This window comes from Podarcis liolepis (assembly GCF_965112155.1).
Source record: "Podarcis liolepis genome assembly, chromosome: 2".
In the NCBI taxonomy this organism is placed as follows: Eukaryota; Metazoa; Chordata; class Lepidosauria; order Squamata; family Lacertidae; genus Podarcis; species Podarcis liolepis.
In genome coordinates this window covers 52097224-52122667 of record NC_139555.1, presented here as the reverse complement: position 1 = coordinate 52122667, position 25444 = coordinate 52097224, and the positions used below count along the sequence as shown (strand labels likewise).

Sequence of the window (25444 nt, the reverse complement as noted above, 5' to 3'; positions counted from 1 at the left end):
TGGCATTAATGAAAGCCAGTAAGGAAAAGGAATGGCCTGTGTGATATGCTACGTAGGCCAAGGCTCAGATACAGAAGACTGGCAAAGAGCCAGAGTACAAAAGGGAAGAGCTTTTGCTCCTGACTTAGAGCATCCAATTTTCTCATAAATAGTGTGTGGTTCTTGGATGGGTGGAAGGCACCTCATGGTGGTTGAGCTGACTTGCCATTCCACCACCCAAAATATACAGAAAAAGCTCCTTTGGTGATGCTCAGTTTGCCAAGCAAATCTGCCACTTCTAATTGTCCGTCTTTAATTCATTTTCCTGTTGCCCAGCTCAACAAACAAGTCTCCTGATAACTGCAAGTCCCATTATTCAGAAGTCTTTGGGTATCCACAGTCCTGACAAATGGCCAGGGCCTGTTGTTTTGAGGGTTAGGCTCATAAGCCACAGAAGAAAAGCAGCATAATGGTTGGCACAATGGGTCAGCGAAGTGGTTGCTTGTGTAACCCAGCCTTCAGACAGGGTCCGGCTGCCCAGAAAGTTCACAGTTAGGGCATGATAATGGCAAAAGTTAGATGCTTGAGCATGGAAGGATCCATGAGTTTAACTATTCTCCAAGCATTTTTCTAAAAAAGAAATTTACGTTAATGTCTTACAGCAACTGTAATTTACGCCTTACATTTTTATCTCATCTTTCTCTAAAGAATTCAGCCAGAGCAACATACACGGTTCTCTCAGCCCACTCCCCTTTTATCCTCACAACAAACCCCATGAAGGGGGCTCTGGTGAGAAGCAGTGACTAGCCCAAGGTAACACTGTGTGCTTAATGGTAGAATAGGATTTGAACCCAGCTATCAATATTCTGACATTCTAACCATTACACCCCACTGGTTCTCATGCATTGTTCAAAGGAGTATTTCTGTTTTATCAAAAGCCCTCCTGCCTAAGGACTGGACAACCCCATCATATTTTCAGGTTCCTTCTAATTATATACTCTTGGAGCCCATATTTCAAACCTCTACAATATTCCCGCTTAGTTGTCTTGTTTCTGCTCTAAAAAGTCCCAACCATTTCCACCTTCCTTTGTACCAAAGATGATCCATTCCCTTAGATTGTTTTGATTACCCTCCCTAAGGCAGAACATTTAGGGCCATTGCAAAAGGACAGAAAATGACCGGCCATTTGGGCTGCAATCCTTTGTATCCATTTACTTGGGAGTAAGCCCTGGTGAACTCCGTGGGGATCAGTAGAGATCCCTAGGATTGCCCTGTTGCTTTGTCACTTTGCATTTTCTCCCCACAAGAGTGGTGTGGCGTGGCAACATTTGCATTCTTTGCCTCAGACTCCAGGATGCCTTGGGCCATCTCTTCCTGCTTCTGCAGACTGGACTTTCTGCCAAAACATTAACCCTCTGATACTGGAAACATCTGTGTGCTTTCATTTGGCAGAGGAGACCAGCATGGTATTTTTAACTTTCTCCGTGGACCTTCACAGATGCTCAGTTCTTCCTCAGGAACATAAGTATAATTGGGATGCGTCAGCTACTCAGACAGCTTTCCCAGGAACACATGCAGTGCACCCACACAGACCCTGCATTCAAGGAAAAATACGCCCTGTACCTCTACATATATGAATGGTGCTCTTCAGGAACTGTCTGGGCATTCCTCCTGCCAGCACGGCTGTTCCGTCAATCGCACCACTGAGCTTTACCAGCGCCACATGACAAATAAAGCAAACAGGCAGAAACAGATCAACTTCACTGGATAATGCAAAATAGCTGTGGGAGAGAGAAGAGTTGGGTTATTTTACGGATCAGCAATGCACTTTATAATATTATTTTTATCATTATCATACTGCTTAATTGCCAATGTGACTTTTAAGTGGCTTACAAGAATAAAACACATTACAAAAAAATATAAACGCACATAATTTAAAATATGCAATAAAGCCAGTTCACCCAAACGTTAAATTAGACACCTGCAATTAAAATGTAAAATAAAACTAGCCATTAAAACAATGCCACAATTAAAACAGCAAGAGGAGATTCAAGTCAGGAGACTGGGGAAAGCCATCTGAGCTAAGTGGACCAATGATCTGACTTGGTGTAAGGCAGCTTCCTATGACTGTAGTGGGAGGGAAGGGAAACATAAATGTCTCCACACCATTGGCTCCCAGCAGAATGGGCAATGCTCAGGGATGATGGGAGTTGTTGTTTCGCAACATCTATTGTAACCAGTTTGTAAAGAGTCCAAGTAGTCAACATACCTGGAGGAATTCAATATTTTTTGCAACATCTTGTCCCAGCTTTAGCTATATTTTATTTACCTGTGGAGAACATCCTTGGGCACATCACCATCTTTCAGACTCTCTATAAAATGGGAATAATATTTACTTGCTGATCAGTGTTGTTATAAAGTTCTCTCTCTCTCCCCGCAATTTGCACTTTAAAAGTGTGCCACATAATTGATTTGTGCTGCTGCTGACTTTTGAGAGGATTCCTTGCTCCTCTTTTCCTTACCAGTGTATGTGGCATAAAACTCTCATGGGAAGTGATGGCTCAAGAATTCCACCTGGAAAAAGACATCACAGAAAACAACAACCAGGCGCATATGCTCTTCTACAGCAAGTTTTTCAAACCACTGAATTTACTGAGATATAGCAGTGGTGCAACTGCGATGACAAGGTGAGAAGTGCCTATTTATTGTCCTTTCCATTCTTGTTAAAGAAGTGTAAACCTCTGTCAGGACTGAACTAACCAAGTAGCACAGAGTGGGCATTCTTCTTCACTCTGGATGGCACTCACTATGTCAACGAGCACACTTAACAGCTCCACTAAATTTTAAGTTTCCAGGGAAATGGATAACCTTCTCTCAGAAATTATTCAGAGGCATTGGAAGTTTCAAATGATGCTCTGTTTCTGTGTGAGCAGTTTGCTCGAGGCCAGATGGCCAGTGTTTGAGCCAGAAGAATGTGGTTATTTCACATATTTATATGAGCATATAATTTGCATTAATTATACAAGAACCCACAGAACACGTGGTGAACGCGGGGTACGCCTTTGATAGCAGTTGCACACAGTTCGGCATGAGATTAGATGTAAATGTTCTTGGATATTTTAAAGGCCTTAACTGAATGATGGTTCAAGAAGGAAAATGTTGGCTAACAAATCAACAGAGTGCTGCCTAGAAAAATGAGCAAGTATGAACGCATGCAAAAACAAGGAACCCTGACGAAAGAGATTCACTGTTTATTTGTCAATATTAGTTTGCAGCACAGGTCAATTACATCCCGCTGTGGTTTATAACTCTCAAAAGGAACAGCAAACGATGCATTAAATGAATGTTGTAGCCTCAGACAACCTTGCTTTAGGGAAGTGCCCTCCAGTTTCTGCACAAGTGCTCTCTGTGTAATGTTTTATATCCAGGTAACAAGTCATGGCACACCTGGATTAATGATAAGGCGTTCTCACTAACAGATAGCAATGAATTGATCTGTCCAAAAAATATTCTTTTGAGCAAGCGGTTTATAAATTTTCGAAATGAAGTACATAAATGAAAAACTGTCACCAGCCATACAATCTGAGTAGGCACAGGAGCCCTGCTAGAATTCCACAGAGAGAGAGTTAGCTTCCTACCTGTCACTGCTGCTGCTGCTGCTGCTACTGTACATTTTGCTTGTGATTTCCATAGCAATGGAGGCGAGAAGAGCCTTTGCCTTTGTGCAGGTCGAATGGCTTTGTGGGGAGACAAGAGAAACACAGGAGTGGTGGCGGCAATAATATGCCATGGAGAGCCACTGCAACAGACAGCTCCCATAATTTGTTGGGAGTCAGTGTATACTTGGGAAAGAGTGTCACACCACCATGGTGCTCCTCCTCCTATTCTATAGGTCTCAGTCATTGGTAGTTCCCTCCTGGAGAAGCCTCCTCATTGTAATGGTTGTGTTTGGAGATCCACCACTAATGGCAAGGCTTCATTCCTAGGCCAAATAGCTGCTTGTGGTGGAATTTTCTATTGAGAATGGTCCCCCCCCCCCCAAAAAAAGGCTTTCCCTCAGATTCTGTTTGTTTAATATACATAAGTCTAAAAAAGAAAGAAAGAAAACAAAAATAGGGAGGTAGAAAAGAGGGAGGAACAACACACCAGCTCACATCAAAAATACAATAGCTATCAAGACACCCATTTTAATTTAAACATATATGCTGATACAGGTCATCGACCTCTCCAGATAGGTAGTCAGAAAAGACTGACATTTATAATAGATTTGCTCACATGCAGCAAGGTCAGTGAGACCTTCAGATTATTGCATAATAGATAGTGACTGTTTATCCTTCCAACTCGAAGTATAAGTGTTTTAGCAACCAACAGTGTTCACTAAATACCCTTTTGTTGTCCTGCCATTAATCCCCATACTACAAGAGTATAATTTAAAAGTGCCCGGACATCAGCAAGTATCAAGGATTCCACTGGTACAAAACTGATACTGACAGGCCCATGCAGAGCTTGTCTGAGGTCTGGGGGCAGGAGCCTTGTTAGAATAAAGTTAGAAACTCAAACAAAAAGGCAGCTGGCCCCTGGTGGGGGCCCCTGGTCAACTTAGCCCTCCAACGCCTGGGGCAAATGTACCCAGCTGTGCCTCCCACTGCACGGGCCTGAATACTGACTATAAGACCAGAAAGAATATATCACCGGACATGCCTGAAGTGTAGGTGGGTTCCCATGAGGCACGACACAGTGATAACAGCAAGAACCTTGATTGAACTACATAACTGGGAAACAGGGGCAAAGCAACTGCTTATATACAATCCTGAAAGCCTGGGCCACTCCCAACGTGATTGGCTGCCTAAAGTTCCAAGCTGCGAATCACGACTCAGAGTTCAAGGGCCAATGGCAGAGGCCTAAATCCTGAAGTGTTCTGTGATTGGACATCATTTATCGAATCAGAACACAGGAGCTCAGAATACTTAGTCCAAACTTAAGCTCAGGCAAACACAGACCACTGAATACATAACAATGCTCACATCACTCCTCCTTACAACAGTCCATTCCTGACTCCCACCCACCACAGCTATTTAATTTGAGGATGGGGAAATACTCACATGATGTCAAACCATACATTAAACATAATGTGCAGTTTGGCCTTGTGAGACTTATTTTCACTCATTGAAAGTGCTTCCATTTTTGCTGAATCATGCTTACTTTTATCATGATCTGCCCCAAGTGCTTATGAATATTGATTTCTCGTATACTGTCATCACCTTCTGAGTGTAGAAAGGGCTGCCATAAGGAAAGCTCCAAATGTATATAAAAAGAATGAAGGATTATATAAAAATAAACTTCAGAAATGCCAGATAGTTTTGTTCCCATCTGCTCACTGGAAATCTCAGCTCCCTTGCAAGCGAAATCTGCCAGATTCCAAATAAGCTAGGAAACTGATAAAAAATGGCAAAGGACTTTGGATACGGAAAAGGTGCTTGGCTGCCCCAGCATGCTCCATTTTGGCCCTCACCAACGGTGGGTTAACTGCCATTGAATGGATGTCTACCCCCACAAAGTTTTCCACAGGCACACTGTGGGGCAAAGTGGCATTTCTGCTCCTCAGCTGACTTTGGGGTGGCTTTAGGGTTGCTGTTTTGACTGGTTTCCGTCTGATAGTGGTCAGGTAAGAAATATCATTGGCTTTATAACTGTTTTCTAGGGAACTCTTTAGAAGCTTATGAAAGTTTGTTCAATATTGAAAGACTACCACTTCTGCCACAGGGGAATCCTGGCTGTGGACCTGTTCACAGTGGGCCATTGAGCATTGTGTCCTAGAGAATGCCCCAGAATCCCCAGAAGCAGATTCTGTGGAAGATCCCTAGACTTCCATAGAATTGTAGAGTTGGAAGAGACCCCAATGCGATACAGAAATCACAGCAAAAGAATCCCTGGAAGACAGCCACCCAACCTCTGTCTTAAAACCTCTAATGAAGAAGGTCCCCTGGCAGATGTCAGTGTACAAAGTAATCCCTGAATGTAGAAATTTTGAAAACAACTGCAATAAGGAATGCCACGCATCAACTATCAATACTATATCACATACAAAACATACCTTTCCATTTGAAAATTTTGAAACTATAGGGCACAAAGTAGTTTAAGATCCAAGTGCAATATATACTGGGCTTCCTAACCCCAAGTGTTCATGAGGTGGTATGGAAGCACACTAGAGCCAGTGTGGTGTAGTGGTTAAGAGCGGTAGTCACGTAATCTGGGAAACCGGGTTCGCGTCTCCGCTCCTCCACATGCAGCTGCTGGGTGACCTTGGGCCAGTCACACTTCTGTGAAGTCTCTCAGCCCCACTCACCTCACAGAGTGTTTGTTGTGGGGGAGGAAGGGAAAGGAGAATGTTAGCCGCTTTGAGACTCCTGAAGGGGAGTGAAAGGCGGGATATCAAATCCAAACTCTTCTTCTTCTTCTTCTTCTTCTTCTTCACTGTGGCTTTCATATCTTTGCATCACAGAAACCCCAAGCAACTTCAAAAATAATCTTATGGTGGGGAGAAATCAGTTGTCTAAATATTGCCTCACCAATAATGTAACTTCAAGTGTGTGCTTGGGTATGAGAGCGCCATAAGAATATGTAGTTGTGTGCCTTTTCTGAACTGCATAAAAACAAACATAGGTGTTACATTATAAAAGCCATCTGATGTCAGGCTGAAAGGAGATCCCTGAACTGGAGATGCCAATGGGAAACGACTGTAGCTCAGACGTGGAGCATCTGCCTTGCATGCAAAAGCCTCCAGCTTCAACCCCCAGGATCTCCAGGAAGGGCTGGGAAAGGGCCCTGACTGCAATCCTGGAGCGTCACTGCCAGTCAGTGCAGACAAGACTGAGTTGGATGGAGCTGTGATCTGACTCTGCGTAAGGCAGTTCTGTTCTGAAGGGTGCAGCCCCCAGGATGACAGAGTATTCTCCACGTCCATCCTTGTCAATGAACAATTGTAGTGATGCAAGGGACAGAAGCTTGCTCTTCTTTGCCAGGGAAGAGGAGGCAGCTAGCTTCCTGCATTCCTGGTCCAGCAAGGAATGCCTGCAGATGAATGCAAGCAGTTTCTGGAAGAGTTTAAAGTTGTCTTCACATGAACAGCTGCACAGAAGCGTAATGGATGGCCACTGTCAAACACAAACCATAAATTTCCCTGCAGAACTGGGGCTGAGTGTCTGACTGAGCCACATGTTGCCAGGGGCCCAGCAGGGAAAGGGAGGGGAGACGAGATAAGAAAGATAAACTCAGACTTAATCAAGCAATTGCTAGTTTGAAGACCATAACCATCACATTTTCCTTCTTCCTCAGCTTTGAGTGGAATCAAGTTGCACTTTCTGCTTGCAACTTCGAGACTGTAATTTTGCCAGGCCTGGTAATGAAATCAGCTATGAGTTAATGAAAGAAATCACAAGTGCCAGATTTATTAAAGCCAAAATGTCATACCCTTTGCTGATCAAAAGTGGCTTTGATGGAACTAACTTCCAGAGTGGTAGGCATATTAGCATCAAGTGAGAATTTAATTGTGTGGATGCAAGTGGTGCTCTCATTTTAAAAAAATTAAATAGCTGCAGGGGCCCTGGAGCAACAGCACCCAAATAGCAGGGAGTGGAGAGGGAGTCCCAATAAAAACCAGCCACTAAAGCTTTTGTTTGCTCTGAGAGGGGTGCTATTTAATTCTTTTCAAAAACCTAGATGTTAATTGCATTCAATTAACATCATTTCCAATTTGGCCATTAGTCTCTTGCCTCTAAAACAGCCACGGGTCTTGTGGAACTGTCAAGAATTACAGATTAACCATGCTTAAGCTTTTGTAACTTCATCAGATGTTTGGTGTACATACAAGCTTGTAAGTACTGTCTGTGACAAAAAATTATCTTCAGTAAAGCTGGAGATAAGCAAAGTGGCCATTCACAACAACAGCAATTACTTAGTGCTGTCTGACACAGGGCACTTCCAGACAACCTGTTCATTGAGCATTCATTCTGAGATATATATATATATATATATATATATATATGCAGGTTTTGGTGTCTTCGGGTGTCTTCCCGTGTAAGAGTTGGGGTGTCTAGGCGACGTTTCGACGAGGTCTCACTCGTCATCTTCAGGCTGGTGCTTTCGGCTTCTTGTTACTGGAACAGAGCTCTGTTCCAGTAACAAGAAGCCGAAAGCACCAGCCTGAAGATGACGAGTGAGACCTCGTCGAAACGTCGCCTAGACACCCCAACTCTTACACGGGAAGACACCCGAAGACACCAAAACCTGCATTCCTGTACCCGTGAAAATCTACGAAAGCATATATATATATATATATATATGTTTTCGTAGATTTTCACGGGTACAGGAATGCAGGTTTTGGTGTCCTCGGGTGTCTTCCCGTGTAAAAGTTGGGGTGTCTAGGCGACGTTTCGACGAGGTCTCACTCGTCATCTTCAGGCTGGTGCTTTCGGCTTCTTGTTACTGGAACAGAGCGGGATCTCAGTGTTTGAGTTCCTATAAATACTGTAGAGGGGTGTGGTGTATTGCCTCAAAAGTTCTGGGCAGAGGGGAAGTTCCCAGGCTAGTGTTCTTTTCTTCTTTTGTTCCTTAATTACTTGAGGGATATCTTGAGTGATTTCTTGAGTGATATTCTGAGTACCACTTAGGTGGGTCATTAGGTGTGGATTAGTTGCTAAAGCCTTCGTGTCTTGACCTCTTGAATTTGTGAAGAGTTTTTCTGGGAAGATGGCTGTACTGCACTTAGTTGTGCTTTGGCTTGGCTTCGTGTATAGGGGCGAGCTGTGGTTTTGTGCCCTGTGCCAGCCAGATCTGTGTAGGGATTGCAGGGGGGTGCAGCATATCATATGGTACTCAGAATATCACTCAAGAAATCACTCAAGATATCCCTCAAGTAATTAAGGAACAAAAGAAGAAAAGAACACTAGCCTGGGAACTTCCCCTCTGCCCAGAACTTTTGAGGCAATACACCACACCCCTCTACAGTATTTATAGGAACTCAAACACTGAGATCCCGCTCTGTTCCAGTAACAAGAAGCCGAAAGCACCAGCCTGAAGATGACGAGTGAGACCTCGTCGAAACGTCGCCTAGACACCCCAACTTTTACACGGGAAGACACCCGAGGACACCAAAACCTGCATATATATATATATATATATATATATATATATATATATATATATATGACATGACTATTTTTATCCCTCTCTCATAACACTTGGACTCGTGGACATCCAATATAGCTGAATGTTGGAAGATTCAGGACAACAAACCTATAGTTTTATTATGTTTTTGCGTGTCGAGGTCCCCAGGGCCACCCCAATAACTCACACATCACACAGAATTTTTGTTTAAGATTTTTGGCATAATTTTGGCCACAACTTTATTAAAATACAAATTTGTGAGTGGTTGCTTAGGCATTGGTTGCGACTATCTGCCCCCACCATGGGGGACAGACTGACATTCCGCACGATGCGAAAGTCAGAATAGGGGAATACACTCGGGGGTTACGCGGAGCAGGGAACCTGCCCTCACCCCAAATGCAACCAGGAGCTCATTGCTATGGCCCGAGCCCCCTTGACAGAGTGGACAAGCAATAGTTAGCCCCCGATTCCTTTAACGGAATCCCTCGCAGCAGCAGCATTAGAGGGGCAGGCACAGCCAATCCATGCCCCTCAACCAACCAAACCATAAACCAATGCCTAACTGCAACCTTACAAGTTGTGACGATTTGCTACGCAGTAGGCAAAAACCAAATGGCCCCAGCCAATCAGCCAGATGGACAAAATTACTACCGGGCCCCTGCCCCAAGAGCAGACGACCCCATGACAGGCATAGCAAGGTCAAAGTGAACAACCCTAATTCTAGGGAGGGGGGGACGGGCAATCCGATGCACGGTAGAAAAGAGGAAGCCCTAGCCTCGTGCAAGGAGTTTTAGCATTTCTGGCTGTCAATCAACAAATGGCAACATTAACTTCTTGCCAACAACAAGGGAAGCCCCAATCATCAGTGGCCAACGATCAATTAGCCCGCCCCCAACTTTGGAGTGTCCTGGTGGCCCCCACCACAACACGTGCTGTCCATGAAGGAGAACACGCTTTATATATGCTGTAAGCCAGATGGGTGGGGTATTATTATTATTATACAGTGGTACCTCGGGTTACATACGCTTCAGGTTACATACGCTTTAGGTTACAGACTCCGCTAACCCAGAAATAGTGCTTCAGGTTAAGAACTTTGCTTCAGGATGAGAACAGAAACCACGTGGCGGTGGCACAGTAGCAGCGGGAGGCCCCATTAGCTAAAGTGGTGCTTCAGGTTAAGAACAGACCTCCGGAACGAATTAAGTACTTAACCCGAGGTACCACTGTACTACAATATCCTTTAAAAGAGGATTCGACAAATTCATGGAGGAGAGGGCTATCAATGCCTACTAACCATGACGGCTATGCTCTCTCTCCTCAGTTGGTGAAAGTCAGGCTTCTGAAAACCAGTTGCTGGAAACCACAGGTGGGGAGAGTGCTCTTGGGCCCAAATCCTGCTTGCAGGTTTCCTAGGGGCACCTGGATGGCCACTGTGAGAAGAGGATGCTGGGTAGATGAGCCATTGGCCTGATCTAGCAGGCTCTTCGTATGCTCTTTTGCTATGTTAATTAACACCTGCAGAAGCACAAGAAACCATTGTCCGGAGTCAAGCCTGAACAACCAGAATCCAATTTCTCTACAAGTCCTAATTTAGCCAATTAAGGTGTCCCACTGAAATTCCTTTGCTGGAGAATGGCAACTTTCAGGTCAACGGTAAGGTGTCTTGGAAGACTGAAATGGTCTCCTGCAGTTTTTTGAATCCTGCCATTTCTGATGTTCATTTTGTTAAGGCAGGTTGATGGTGTATGGTTCAGCACTGTAGCACGTACTTAAGGCTACAAAACCTCTGCTGGTCCCATGCCAGCTGATCTGTGCCAGCTGCATGCAACAGCAGGACCCCACGAAGGCTAAACTTAACATTTTCCCTAACAGAGGTTCAAAACTGAGATGCAAAACCCCATCCGCCCAGACCCGTCTCCTCCATAATCATACATAGACACACCCCTCCTGCTTGGTCTCTTTTGCAACAGCAACAGCATGGAGATAGGTAGGCCTCCAGGATTGCACCAGACCTATGTATTTTCTTTGCAGTTTCCCCTTTCCCAACTGTCAAGTCAGGGAGCGGGGGAATTAGACTCAGGGAGGGATGATGGGAGTTGTAGTCCAGCAGCAACTGGAGGGCACCACGTTGGCCACCCTTGCTTTACAGCAACAGATGGTGCCATCCTAAAGGAGGAGTTCTAGGGAACATACATGGAAGATGAATGCTAGTACTATCACAATTTGCTGACCCTAAATTACACCGTCCAATGTTCCCTCCGAACCCGAGCCGTCGGCCCACCTCATGTTCACCCCTGCTCACATGTGTACAGCAGGATGTGGCAGGACTGAAACAGCTCATTCAACCCTCTGAATTAGAGCTGCCCGCCTGCTCTCTTTTTTACACCGTCTGAAAAGCTCAGCCTAATCCTTTGCAGAGATCGGATAAGGAAGACTGAAAGGAATCACCCGGTCTCTCCAAAGGCCAAATCCGAAAGGCTGCGCTCAGACACAGCCTCCCAAATCCCAGCCACATTCCAGAGCAGACAAGAGGGCTAAGGTGGCCGCAGTTTGTACAGCTGTGTGGATGATGTGAAGGGCCTTTCATTACAATGGTTCCCAAGGGGATCCCTGGCCTGACCCAAGGCCAACAAGCGGAGTATGACGAAATAAGTGTCGGGCAAGCGCTTGCGAGCCAGACACCAGGCACCACGGCTGCAGCTGCTCTGAGCCCCCGCTCCCCTCCCCCAGCACAGGTGATAAGCATCAACTTCTGCAAATGAGCAGTGAGAAAGCACCTGAAGAGACGCTGGCAAGGGGTTATCAGACAGAACAGCCATTCATCCGAGGCTGCTTTAATTAGATTTGGTTGACCCCCCCTCCCTTTCCCCTGCAGAGAAATAGCCAAGTGCAACATTTATAATTTGCCAAAGAGGAGGGGAAGGCATTTTTTCCCCTCCCTGCTGCTGAAAAGGAAGCTTCTATAGTTCAGTCTCTCCTGTTGCCAGCGTTTCCAAATGTTCCCAGGCTCCTTGGAACTGAGGGAGAAGTGCCTCTGTAGTTCTCCCATATACTCTCACAGAAATTAGGGGTCGTCTATAAAGTATGACACCATTTAAAGTCTAAATTACAGTGTGTATGTGTGTGTGTGTGTGTGTGTATGGAGAGAGGGGGTGATTTACAAAGATGATATCCTATATAGGAATAAACATTTCTGCTTTTATAGCCACTGTTGCCTATGTGTCCTATTTTAATTGTATTTTAATGGCTTATTATATTTTGATTATGTAAGCCATGCAGACCCTCCAAACGTGTCTATTTTCCAGGGACATCCCTGGAATGTCCCACTTTTCCTAAGGATGTCCCTGTTTACATTGGATAAATGTTGGAAGGTATGGCATTATCTGACCCTCTAGCTGTCTGAAAGCAATCCTGCATAGGGAAGTTTTTTATGTTTAATTATGTTTTTATATATGTTGGAAGCTGCCCAGAGTGGCTGGGGCAACCCAGTAAGATGTGTGGGGTATAAATAGCAATATTATCAATATGGAATAGGGAAGCCCCCATTTTCATCGGAGAAATGTTGCAGGGTATGAACTATGTTGAAGGGCAACATACATAAAGGTCCATACAAATGAATATTTAAAATATAGAGGCAACCAGTACCCAACAGACCTAGTGGGGCTGCTAGGTTGTCAGGGAGACATGGCACCAAGGTCACAGGGCGTGGCCAATGAGGTCACAGGGGAGTGGGCAATGCTTCCTCGCATAAGTAAGCTCCATACAACACAGTGGAGTTCATTTCTCAATTAAATGAATAGGGTTGTGGTAGGAACCACAAGTGCTTGGGAAGTTTATTTTAAAAACTAATCCTAGCCTTTTGTTCTTCATTGTCATCTCCTTTATAAAAAAAACAGAGACATTAACCTGAATCTGACCTCACGTTTCAACCAGTATTTCCTCCCTTGCCACAAGTTTCCTACACCATCCCCTGATGTATCCTTTATCTTAAGATGGCTGCTTCTCATTAAGAAGTAAACTTGTGTCTGAGCTATACCTTAAGGTTACAGATATTTTTCAGTGAATCCAGGGACACTTTTCAACTTCATTAGGAATGATAGGATTTTGTCTGGGACTGATTTCTAAATCCAGGGACTGTCCCCGGGAAACTGGGACGTCTGGTAACCTTCCTATACCTGCACCATGTGGTGGTGGGTTGCCACATGACTGAATATGCTTTACAAATGTTTTCCTTGCATGTCTTACAGGCATGAATGAGGTTCCAATCTATGAGATGTACAGCTTTCATCCAGCTGGAATGTAGCCTACTGCTCAAAGTTAAGAGTCACTATTGTTGCTTCACCTCTGTCCCACCCCATCTTTGCATCTGGCCCAGCCCACCACAGATATACGGCCCCCAGCAAATTACCTGTGAGTGCATGGGGCTTTGGGCTAAAAAGAAATGTACCCCACCCCTGCCCTAAACCAGCAGTTTTCTAATTGCAGTCCTACATCCTGATCTTAAATTCATTACACCGAAGTAAGATGCACTGCATTGATGGTGGTGATAATGAAGCACTGCATACATACAGTCCTAAATAACGTCTAACTTTGTTTTAAGCTTTAAAAACACAGACCCACCTAGTTCCCTTTTCATAGAGTCATTTATGTATTTTTTCTTAGCTACAAACACTTCAGACCAGCATCTTCCAACTTCTTTGCTGGAGATGTGATATTAAAATGCTGATGAGCCAGCTGCAGATCCCTTTTCTCCTAAAAATGCAAACTTTCCTTTTGGAGTCTTTAAAAAAAATATTCAAATTGCAAGAGGGCCAGCCAGCTGTTGCTCAGCATGACCTCCTTTATTAGTCAAAGCGCTTCGTCCCACTTAATGTGTTCAGCATGGCAGACTGTCTTATGTGGCAACTTTGACAGGGGGATCATTACGCAACAATCTGCTTGCCTAACAAAAAAACTGTGAGTAAACTGACATTAAAATGATTTGCTAAAGTCCAGATTCACAAAGGGGCAGTCAACCCTTGCCATTTATTGTGATATTTGGCGTCACTCTGAAAACCTCAGTTCCCGGAGTCATCATGACTAACCCAATTTCATTTAAAAGAAAAAAGAAAAGGGCTTCTTAGCCATTATGGTTGTAAAGAAAGTAGGAAAAATACAACTGAAGGGTAACAAGCCACAAAACAAATAAAACAAATCTTACATTTTACTATCTTAATGAGGAACTCATTTTTATACCAGTCCTTGCTGTTTGCTTACTTAATACTGGCGACGCAAGGCGGCCAGGATTCAGAGAAAGGTCATGCTCGTTCACAGGAAAACCCTCCACACTGCAGAAAAGGAAAAACTGCTTTTAAAACTGAACCATGCCTTCTCTTCCATGGTAGCCAGAGCTTTGCTTGCTCTGAGAGAAAAACAGCCCATGTGCACACATGTAACTCGTTTGGATCCGATACCAGACCAATGAAGAGTTTCTGGTTAACCAGTAGGATTGCATTTCAAATACACACAAAAGTAAGTTGGAGAATTTGCAGATTTTCAGTTCTACAACATACTACACAATAGTTTTCCCAGCCCACTTACATGTCCGTTTAAGCCTGCTTGGTCTCTTCAAACCACACAACACCTTGATGGATCATCCACAATTTCCCTTGACCTGTATTTTTATCATATTGTGTACCAATTAATTCTCCCTTTCTCATTGTTCTCATTGTTCCACGGCTGCACCTTGCAAAAATCTGATCTTGCCCATGGAATTGAAGCTTGGGAAGCAAAATACCCATTTGGATTTTCTGCACATCTGATAAATTCCCATTCAGGAGGTAAGATTGGAACAACGAGAAAAACACTTGGATCCGGGAGAATTAATCATTACATGCTACAATCAAGTTACAGGTCAGGTGAAAGTGTGGACAAGCCCTTCGTGAGCATCCAATGAACTACAAAGCGGAAGAGGAGCATTGCATGGGTCTGTGAACTTGTTCTGCCTCAGTGCATTGGGAATGCCAAATTGTAGTTTCCTCTTTGAGATTATTATGAATACTTTCAAAGTACAGTGTGGGAGTGTGGCTGACATGCAAAAACTTCTGTCAACGGAAGGAAGAAACCCATACAGACAAAGGGCCAGGATCAGCCTTCTGGGAATGGGAGAAATCAGTGCTCTATGAACACAGAGTTCACTCCTAGTTTTACAGTACTCTAAGAAGTAGATAGTTAGAGAGATGCTAAGAAAGTATACTTCACACACACACACACACACACACACACACACACCAATCATTACAAAACCAAAATGACACCACCCAGGAAAGCAAGCGATGTGACATAATATTCACAGAACCTCAAGGTTTACAGAAATAGAAAAAAGAAATATTGAGAAAATAATTCCTTAGGGGATAAAATTGCTAATTAGGTGCTAATTTGCTACTAAAACAGGTTCAAGATCCTTGGGTTAACTCACAAAACCCTAAATAACTGGGGCACATAAGGGCTGCTGGCACATAAGGGCTTCCTTATTCTCCACATCAGTCCCTGGTGAGGCACTTTTAGTGGTCCCTTGAGGCTTAGTCAGGGTCCATGTCTTTAATGTGGCAGGTCCTGCCCTGTGGAACTCCCTGCCAATAGATGTCCAGCAGGAGTCATCCTTGCTTTCTTTTAGACTTATTTCTAAAAACATACTGTTCAGACAGAAATTTTGATTTTGACGTTTTTAACAACCAGTTTTTATTGACATGTTTTTTTAACCAGCCATTCTTGCATTATGTTTTTATGTTGTGTGCTGCCTTGCTATATTTCCTATGAAAGTGTTGTTTATAAACATTTAAATAAATTAAATATATATGGCTCTGTTCTGTTCTGCTCTGTTCTTTTCTGTTCGGCTCTCCCCAATCTGTCCCTCTAAAATTACTCAGTCCTCCATCTATAATGCAGGAGCCACATCCAGGAACTGAGGAAAGGTGACTGTTCCTCACCTGGATGGGTCCTCTCTGGCCTAATGTCACCCTGAGTGTTTCAGCCCCAAGCACCTAGGCATTTTCCTGGCTACATGACTGCTTTGCGATTGGCTGGATAATGCCAGCGGTCAGTCAAGACCTGAGTCCAAAACTCTTTAAAGTGGACTGTGGTCCACAGTCTTTTTGTGTCTCAGTCACTCAACTCACCATCTACGCTGCTACATGTGAGGCGAGCTACATGCAAGTAGCTATGACTAGATAGAGTTGAACTAAAAGGTGATCTTTTGTTATTTTCACAAAGCAGCGTTCTCCCTCTTCCATTTGTCCTCATCCTTTCTTTTATTTATTAATAAATGTCATCGTTAGGGTTTTGCATGTATTTGTGCCAAAACTATTGGGTTATTCTAAGCTCTCACATACCTAGTTACTTAGTTCATACTGTGTGAGAGAGAGAGTGGAATTTGGCAGAGAAAAACAAATTACTTTGGTCTCTAGGGAGGGACAGGTAAGCTGGATATTATCTTTGCTTCTCATTGTAACTATCTCCCCAGAAAGCACTCCTGTTTGGTGTTAGAGGGCAGCCTCCTTCATAGCCTCTGGCATGACTGGTCTACCCACACCAGCAGTTCTGGAAGGAAGGGAGTACATATACACCAAAAACCAGAAAATGGAAATTCCTTGCATTTGTGTTGTGCAGAAGGAAGGAACCAAAGCAAAGATTTAATCTGGAAATGCGAAGCTGCTCCACTCACTCAAAACAAGTGAGTGCATCTGGCCTGTGGATGGGGAAAGAGGGGGAAGTACCATATTTTTCGCTCCATAAGACGGACTTTTTTCTTCCTAAAAAGTAAGGGGAAATGTTTGTGCGTCTTATGGAGTAAATGTGTGGTCCCTGGAGCTGAATTGCCCAGGGGCAAAAAGCAGATCATGCTTTTTTCTTTTTTCTTTTCTTTTCTTTTTTTTTTTTTTTTTTTGAAAGAGGAAAGTGGGTATTGAAACAAAACTGCTGATCGTTTGCGACCAGGGAGTGAGATAAGGGACGCTAGAGGTAAAGGAGGCTGCCTGGGAGGGGGAGGTAAAGGCAGCAAACTTGCAAAGGGGGGGGGGGAACAGGAAGACTAAAGCCATAAGGAGAGAAATTAGAAGAAAATGAGGAGCAAAAAACTGTTCCATCTAAGGAAAAGATACTACACTAAGGCAAACAAGAAGAAAGGGTGTGTAGAAAGGAAACAGCTGATCAGTGGGCTCAGAAGAGAGATAAGGGACGCTAGTGGAGGCTGTCTGGGAGGAGGGAGGTAAAAGCCCATGGATCCTCAGGATTTTTGCATTGGGTCACCCCAAATTCACCATCAGATCACATGTCTGTGGTCACAGCATGAACCACAAAAATTATACATCCACTGTTTAGTTCAAAATATTTTTTTTCTTGTTTTCCTCCTCTAAAAACTAGGTGCGTCTTATGGTCGGGTGCGTCTTATGGAGCGAAAAATACGGTACTCGCTGAGGGAAGAGGAGGGAGAAAGCAAAAAAAAAAAGGGAGATAAAATGAGGGTGACATGAGGGAAGACAAAGGACAAGAAGGAAATTTTTCAGGCGGGGGCGGCAGATCATGTTTCAAAAAAGAAACCTAAGGGGAACAAAACACCCCAAAAACAACAATGTGGAGAATGATCCTGTTCAGAGTGCTGACTACCGGTTGGAAAAGAAAGGAAAATGGAGGAGAGAGAATGGAGTATTGGGGAGATCACAGGGAGTTGGCTGGAAGCCTGAATGGGAACAGGAGCACTCTCCGCAGTGCAGTGTTTTGTTGCAGGTCCCACTTAATGAGAGGTCCTCACTGCATCACTAGGAAATTCACCGATATTCCCTCAGACTGACAGCACTCGCTTTTTCAAGCTTGGCCTCTCTTGCTTGTGGGCCTGCACAAGTAATTATAATTTTAAGCTCAGCTGGTCCCACTTGCTCCGTTGTTTGATGTGTGTGTGGTGCTTGTTTTTAGTTTAGACATTGACAGGACTCTATGTACCTGCAATTTTAAGAAAAAGAAAACGTTGATATGACTACACTCCAACATTCAGATTGCTGGGCCGCCACACATGATCATCTGCCAGCCAGCTTCTCATTGAGTAGGATGACAGTGTCAAATTTTTAAGATGAAGGTGCCAGAGAAACATCTACATCACACCTCAAAGCATTTGTAATGCAGAAAGTCGGCCCAAAGTAGATATCCAGATTCTGGCACACAGTGCCTTGTGCCAGCCAAAACCCAAGTAAAGAGGCTCTAGCATACTGGAACCTGAGGTTTCTTTCTTTCTATTAGCATCACCTGCTTGCTGAAGAAGTGAGCAAATGGAGCTTTTGCTGCCAAATTCTGTGGCCACTCTTGCGGTGTGCAAATAAACAGGTGACATGATCTGAGTCCCATAAATCCCTAACTAATTTTGAAAGACTCTGAACATTTAATAAAGAGTTTCACAGTTTAAGTAGCAGCCAGTCGTTACAGTTTTGGAAGTACTGAGGCTGCCTGGAAACTGTCAGCAGACAGGTACCTCTCAGATGGCAGCATGGACAGTCATAATAATAATAATAATAATAATAATAATAATAATAATAATAATAATAATTATTATTATTATTTATTATTTATACCCCGCCCATCTGGCTGGGTTTCCCCAGCCACTCTGGGCGGCTTCCAACTGAATATTAAAAACAGTACAGCTTCAAACATTAAAAACTTCCCTAAAGAGGGCTGCCTTCAGATGTCATGGCAGTTGTATCATGGTCCAGTTTGTCATGGCAGTTGTATCATGGTCCAGTTTGTTTTCCTTTGCAATAATATTCCCTAAGTAAAAAATAAAAAATAAATTAAAAAATCAACTGGAACTACATGGGATACTTTTGCCATACGTCCTTGCAAGGGAGGTTTAAGCACAAAGAATGGAAAAATCAGATCACTGGACATGAATGTATTCACTGACTCTCCTTCACCAAAAGAATACAATTCTATGATTCTAAGAAAAAAATGCCTAAATTTAAGCAACTCGCAACACCCAGCTCTATCTGACCAACACTCGCTGTGTTTCCCCCATCTGCTCTCTCCAGCACACTGTGCTGACAAACATATCAGCATCACTTCCACAAATAAGCAACCTTGCTTGTTAAGTGATAATGCTCCATATCTAAAAATGGATTCGAGAAAGTTGCCTCTTTAGAAAAGTCCTAAGCATGCTGCACTTCCTTTGAATAAATCACAGCCCAGTCCTAAGCTTATTTACTTTAGAACTACATTCTGCTCAGTTCAATGAGGCTGACTCCCAAGTAAGTGTATACAGATTTATGTACCAAAGTTTAACATATGATGCTCAGTTATGTCTCCAGTGTGCCAGTGTGGTGTAGTGGTTAAGAGTGGTGGACTCGTAATCTGGTGAACCGGGTTTGCGTCTCCTCCACATGCAGCTGCTGGGTGACCTTGGGCCAGTCACACTTCTCTGAAGTCTCTCAGTCTCACCTCACAGAGTGTTTGTTGTGGGGGAGGAAGGGAAAGGAGAATGTAAGCCACTTTGAGATTCCTTTGGGTAGTGATAAAGCGGGATATCAAATCCAAAAAATCCAAAACTGCTTTATCTCTGTTGTTTCCCCCCTCCCACTTTTTATAAGCTGGCTGTCTTTTCTGCACTGATCTTCCACTTCAGATTGCAGCTTTCATGGTTATTGGGGGGGGGGATGAGGTGATGAGAAAGAGACCTGGAGAATGCATGTGATTTGAGCAATATGTAATTTAGTTTTTACAGTTTGATGTTCAAATCACTTTAACCTGCAGCATAATATTTTGCTAGTTGTTTGTGCTCCAGTGACAAAGGCAGGCAGGTGCGAACCCACCTTTTACTCCAGTGTGGTCAAGCCTTTGACTTGTGTTCTGTGCTGAAACCAAAGCTATGACTTTCGAGACCCCACAAGAAACCTAATAGGAAAGCAACTTCTAGAAGCAAGTTCTGTTGTAGAGTTCATGTGTTCATGTGACCCTTTCCATCTTCTGCTCAGGTTGTATATACAGTGGAACCTTGGTTCTCGAACTGCTTAGTTGATGAACAAATCAGCTCCCAAACACCGTAAACCCAGAAGTAAGTGTTCCAGTTTTTGAATGTTTTTGGGAAGCCAAACATCTGATGCAGCTTCCACTTGAGTGCAGCCAATCGGAAGCCGTGCCTTGGTTTTCAAATGTTTTGGGAATCAAACGGACTCCCGGAACAAATTAAGTTCGAGAACCAAGGTTCCACTGTATGTGTAAATAAACTCATACATGATAAAGTCTCCAGTGACCTATATTCCAAGGAAACTGAAACCAAGCTATGTGCTGGCGCCCCTAAAGTTTCTCACCACACAGAGATTGGGCTGTGCACAGGGGTTTTTTCCGCTGGAACTCACCAGAACTCAGTTCCAGCACCTCTCAGGTGGGCACTATTGCTGTTCTAAGAGAATGAGAGAGGTGTTCATGGTGAGTTCTGGTACCTCTTTTTCTAGAAAAATAACACCGGCTGTGCATAACAATATTCTCTCCATAGTCACAGAGTACTAGGAATGGAAACAAATCCTAAATGTTTATTAAGAGACCCTAGTCATCTTATTGGCCATCTTCATAGCAGGAACAAGGACTTGGAATGGTCTGTATTAGAAGTGGTTACACAATATAAACAGAAACTAACATCAGCATGAACCTTGTCTAAACAGGCCACTTACCTGCTCATTTTAGGGTGGTTCTCCCTCCCTGTGCCTCCATTTGGTCTTTGAACATTCCTGGTACTCCATGTCAAACAAGGGACAATTACACTCTTCACTGAACACAAAAACAAAACTTGCATAATATAAGGTTGTACTCTGGGAGCAAAAGGACATTGCTGGAGCAGCAGCAATAATGGCGCCAAATAGCACTTTGAATGTTCCTTTACATCTCTGATTGTTGATTAAGCCTTGGCATGTCTCTGTGCATGAACCCGTTGCACCAAAACAGGGTTGCGCCACAGTGGTGGGGATTAAATGGATTGTGCAAACAGATCCTGGGGTGGGTAAATTAAGGGAAGCAAAATATGCAAAAGGTAATTTGGCCTTCGGGCTCCACTGCTTACTCCCATAAATCACTCTCCACTGTGTATGGGTGTGAAAGGCATACATGGGTGGATGAATTTAAATGCCACAAGGCACATCAGCAAGAGGTTACTAGTGATACTAGGCTGGAAAAAGTCATATTTGAAAGCAACAAAGCACAACCTCAACCCTCATTATCAGGATAAGATTGGACAAAGGGTTCCTGGGCTGCTGCTCAAGCATTGCATGCATGTTGTTTACACACGTACCAGGAGGGAGGGAGGAAAAAAATTAATTCCGTTTGCATTTAAAGGCAAACTTCTCAAATAACACACTTTCCACAACAATACGCCAGCTAAAACCAGCCATCCTTCAAAATTTGCGCATCTCTGAATTTTGCAGTGAAGTTCCTCATCCAAATAATGTGTACAAAAATGCATGTACTGGGGTAGAGTGTGCATATGAAGCCTATATTACTGAAAATAACATACAAAAAAGCATCAAATTTGGGGAAATTGCTTTGTAAAAATGTGTCTTATTAGAATAAATTGGCACTGAAATGCTGGTGAATTTTCAGGAGGTCTTTTAAAAAGAAACATTCACACACTAATATGGAAGTCTGGAAAGCTGAACTTAAAACTGGAAAAATTAGAAACTGGGAGGAATGGACTTTTTCAGATTCGCCCATTCCTAATACATGCATGTGCATGCACACACATGCGCAAACTAATCTAGCGCCATATAACAAAGCACCATGCATCTTTATAGTTTGGGAAGTACTATCCTGGCATGAGAAGCTAGCAAATAATGGTTTGCCAGAATACACAGAGATTCTGTTTCTTTAAATATATCTATACTACTGTTTGACAAACTTTCCTTTTATAACAAGGAAAATCACAATAACAATATTACACAAAGGGAAAGCAACAGCACAGCAATAAACACAGCGAAACAGTGCAGATCACTGATCAGTTTTCAAAGGTCAACTTGTCCATGGAAAGCCAGCATGAAAGATGTTGTTCAGGCTTCCAGCGGGAGGGTGTTTTATAGTTTTGGGGCAGCCACCTTTTGAAGGCTAATCGAGCCCCTACCCCCACAAGATAGTATCCAGAGCAGAGCCTCCTCAGAAGATCTTAAGTGCTCCTTCAGGAGGTGGCACTGGCTGTTTAGGACCTTGAAGGTAAGAACCAGAACTCTGAGTTGGGTTGAAAAAGACCAAAAACCAATCTCAGTGCTTCCAAACAGATGGCATATATTAGCTCACAAATATAGTCATGCCACTACTTTCTGCTCCTGCATAGGTTTTTGCAGCATCTTCAAAGGCAGCCCCACATAGAGCACTTCTCATCTAGAAGTTGTCAATGAATGAATGAATGAATGAATGAAGGTACTTGGTCCCTGTCTCAAGACCAAATTCATTTTTCAAACAGCATTAACACAGCACACTGAGTTTTCTGACCACAGAACTAAGTGGTCGGAAGCAGCAAGTGCATGCAAAATCTGATATCTGCTCAAATGAAAGCTGGGTTCTTTTGGTCTTAATTGGCACAGCACCTTTGAAGATCTGGACTATTTACAGTGGTGCCTTAGGTTACATACGCTTCAGGTTACATACGCTTCAGGTTACAGATTCCACTAACCCAGAAATAGTGCTTCAGGTTAAGAACTTTGCTTCAGGATAAGAACAGAAATCTTGCTCCGGCGGCGTGGCAGCAGCAGGAGGCCCCATTAGCTAAAGTGGTGCTTCAGGTTAAGAACAGTGTCAGGATAAGAACAGACCTCCGGAAAGAATTAAGTGCTTAATCCAAGGTACCACTGTATTTGGATTTTGCTCTCTGCACACTAAAGAGCCGTTTCACTGGGATCTTTGCTGCGGTAAAGGCTACATACGGGGCGGGGTGTGTGTGTGCGTTAGAATCGTTTTTGGAAATTCCCAAAAAGTTAATTAGAAGTAATCACTGCAATGCGGTAATCTTGTGCTCTAGACTAAGCTCTGTTGGGTTTTGCTTTGTGCCAACCCTGCTAAAAGTGCTATTTTCCATGTGTGTGTGTGTGTGTGTGTGTGTGTGTGTGTGTGTGAGAGAGAGAGAGAGAGAGAGAGAGAGAGAGAGAGAATATGTGATTGCTAACATTCATTATTTGCAGATGTGCAAATATTCCAAAAGGATACTTGAACTGTAGTCTGAAGCCAGGAACCAGGTTTACAAGAGGCTCCACGGAGTTAAATGCTCTCCTCTGAGGCTCAGGCAGGCTTTAGCCTTCTGGTGTTCAATGCAAGCCATTCTCCTCCGCGAAAGCCACCTGCTCACATCTCCTCTTGCACTCTCGGGGCAGCAGAGGTCAATTTCATGCTACCTCTTATCTCCCTCATCTGGATCTTTTGCTTAGTTTCCCACTGCATGCTTCCCTATCACTCATCACATCTGGAGAGAAGGGATGCAACAGCCACATGTGGGAATCATAGCGGTAGAGGAATTTCATTAACCATTTATAGGCACTTAGCAGCATTTAGCCTGGTTTTGCAGGAATAGATGCCTAAAGAAACCTCACCAGCGGGCTATCACTATTTTGCAGGAAGGGTTTCAAGGGCATATTGGAAAAATAAAATGTGGATTCAAGCACTCTGCTGCTGTAGTGCAACAAAGATGCTTCTTTTTTGAAGTTATGGATAATATGCTCCGAAAGTTTGGGATGAACGAATGATTGATGCATTCTCTCCAACATTTCTCCAATGATAATAGGAATGTCCTATTCAACAACAACAACCTTTTCTTATTTTTATACCCCACCCATCTTTCTGGGTTGCCTCAGCCACTCTGGGTGGCTTCCAACATATAGAAAAACATAATAAAAAAATTAAACATTAAAAAACTTCCCTATATAGGGCTGCTTCCAGATCTCTTCTAAAGGCTATATAGTTACTTATATCCTTGGCTCGGGAGTCGCATCGCTCCATACCCTCCTTCAATTGTTTTACTGTATGATTCTAAATGAACTTATGTGACAAGCAATTCACAAATTCATAAAAATGCAATACAATGCAACAGGTATTTTCCAGGGTGTGTTTTGCAGTCTAGAGAAGTTGTGAGATGGGTGGTAAAGAAGCGCAAATGTGACTTTGGAAGCCATTACTTCAAGTTTTCATATCCTTTGAACCTTTTAAAAGAAAAACAGGTTATAGGACTGCTCTATGATGGTAGAGATCTGCGGAGTCTTATAACTGTACCAAAAAAAAATCACCACACTGATTATAAGGATGTCAGACTTTTTGAGGGGAAAGAAAAACGAGATTCACAACACGGACTACAGGCCAGTTGTGTGAAAAACAAAGACAATTATAAATTAAGTAAATTACTGATTCACACTAATACTGGTTTGGCCTAGATTCTGCAGATGAAATGCATTTTTAGCTACTGAGTTACCAGACCAGGTGTGCTGTGCCTGGTGCAGAATGGATTCAATTACTGGCTTCATGCACTTCTCTCTCCATTAGTTCTACTGCATTGCAGACTCTGTGGAATGCATGGAATGGAAAATTAAGATGTGACATCGTTTTACCGAGAAATCTGTGCTCTGGGGCAGCCAGTTCTTGTAAATATAAGCACATGCGGACCAACTAATGTCAATCTAACCTAAGTATTGTGGCTGTTTTTATTCTTGAAAGTCTAAAGAAGGAGCAGGCACAGGCAGTATCAGCTTGCAGCTGTTGTTCAAAAGAAGCTTTCTAAAGTTTGTATGCCCTCATACTGGGGTAGGAAACATGTGCTCCTCCGGATGTTGTTGGGCTACAACTCCCATCATCCCTGACTCCATCCATGCTGGCTGGGGCTGATGGGAATTAGAGCCTAACAGCATCCAGAGGACCACAGTTTCTCCATTCCTCTTTGAATGGTCACAGCTGATAGGCAAAATCCACAAACATGAGCATAGTTGATGGGAATTTGTGTTGTGCTCTTGGGGAAATCACCTTAAGCTCCTCCTATTCCTCTCCCGCTTGTTTTGCAATGAGAAGGTAACAGGTGATTTCTTTTCCTTTTTTGCTTCCTTCTCTTCTACCAATGTCCACTTTGGGTGCATTGATAGCTCCCTGGCAGTGGATCCTCACTGGTTTTGTGCCTGTATCTGCAGCTTTCTTGCATCGGGGATTTGGACAGAAAGGAACTCGGAAAGAGCTGCTGCTTTCTTCTCACATTGTTTACATGTTTATGGTTCTAGGAGCGGGCGCCAAATGGATCACATTCTATCCCTCTTCTAGTGCCAGAGTTGGG

At 43.4% G+C, this 25444-nt stretch overlaps 2 protein-coding genes across 3 annotated transcripts in view; one reads left to right on the top strand and one right to left on the bottom strand.

The window, feature by feature from the left end:
- BOD1 (biorientation of chromosomes in cell division 1) overlaps positions 1-15420 on the top strand; it is a gene marked incomplete at its 5' end in the record, with an annotated part of 61647 nt that extends 46227 nt beyond the window's left edge. Inside the window, one exon of the mRNA XM_083483900.1 lies at positions 13392-15420. Coding sequence (XP_083340026.1) covers positions 13392-13401 — 10 coding nt within the window. The 3' untranslated portion in view covers positions 13402-15420. The remainder of the gene's footprint in view (positions 1-13391) is intronic.
- The window catches only part of LOC310697348 (uncharacterized protein), a 330617-nt gene that overhangs the window by 160143 nt on the left and 145030 nt on the right, over positions 1-25444 (bottom strand). The window contains exon 3 of one of the 2 annotated variants that reach the window (XM_083483932.1): positions 3618-3716. The exons of the other annotated variant lie outside the window; for it this stretch is intronic. Within the exon in view, the coding sequence (XP_083340058.1) occupies positions 3618-3716 (99 nt within the window). The remainder of the gene's footprint in view (positions 1-3617; positions 3717-25444) is intronic. 2 annotated transcript variants of the gene reach the window in all.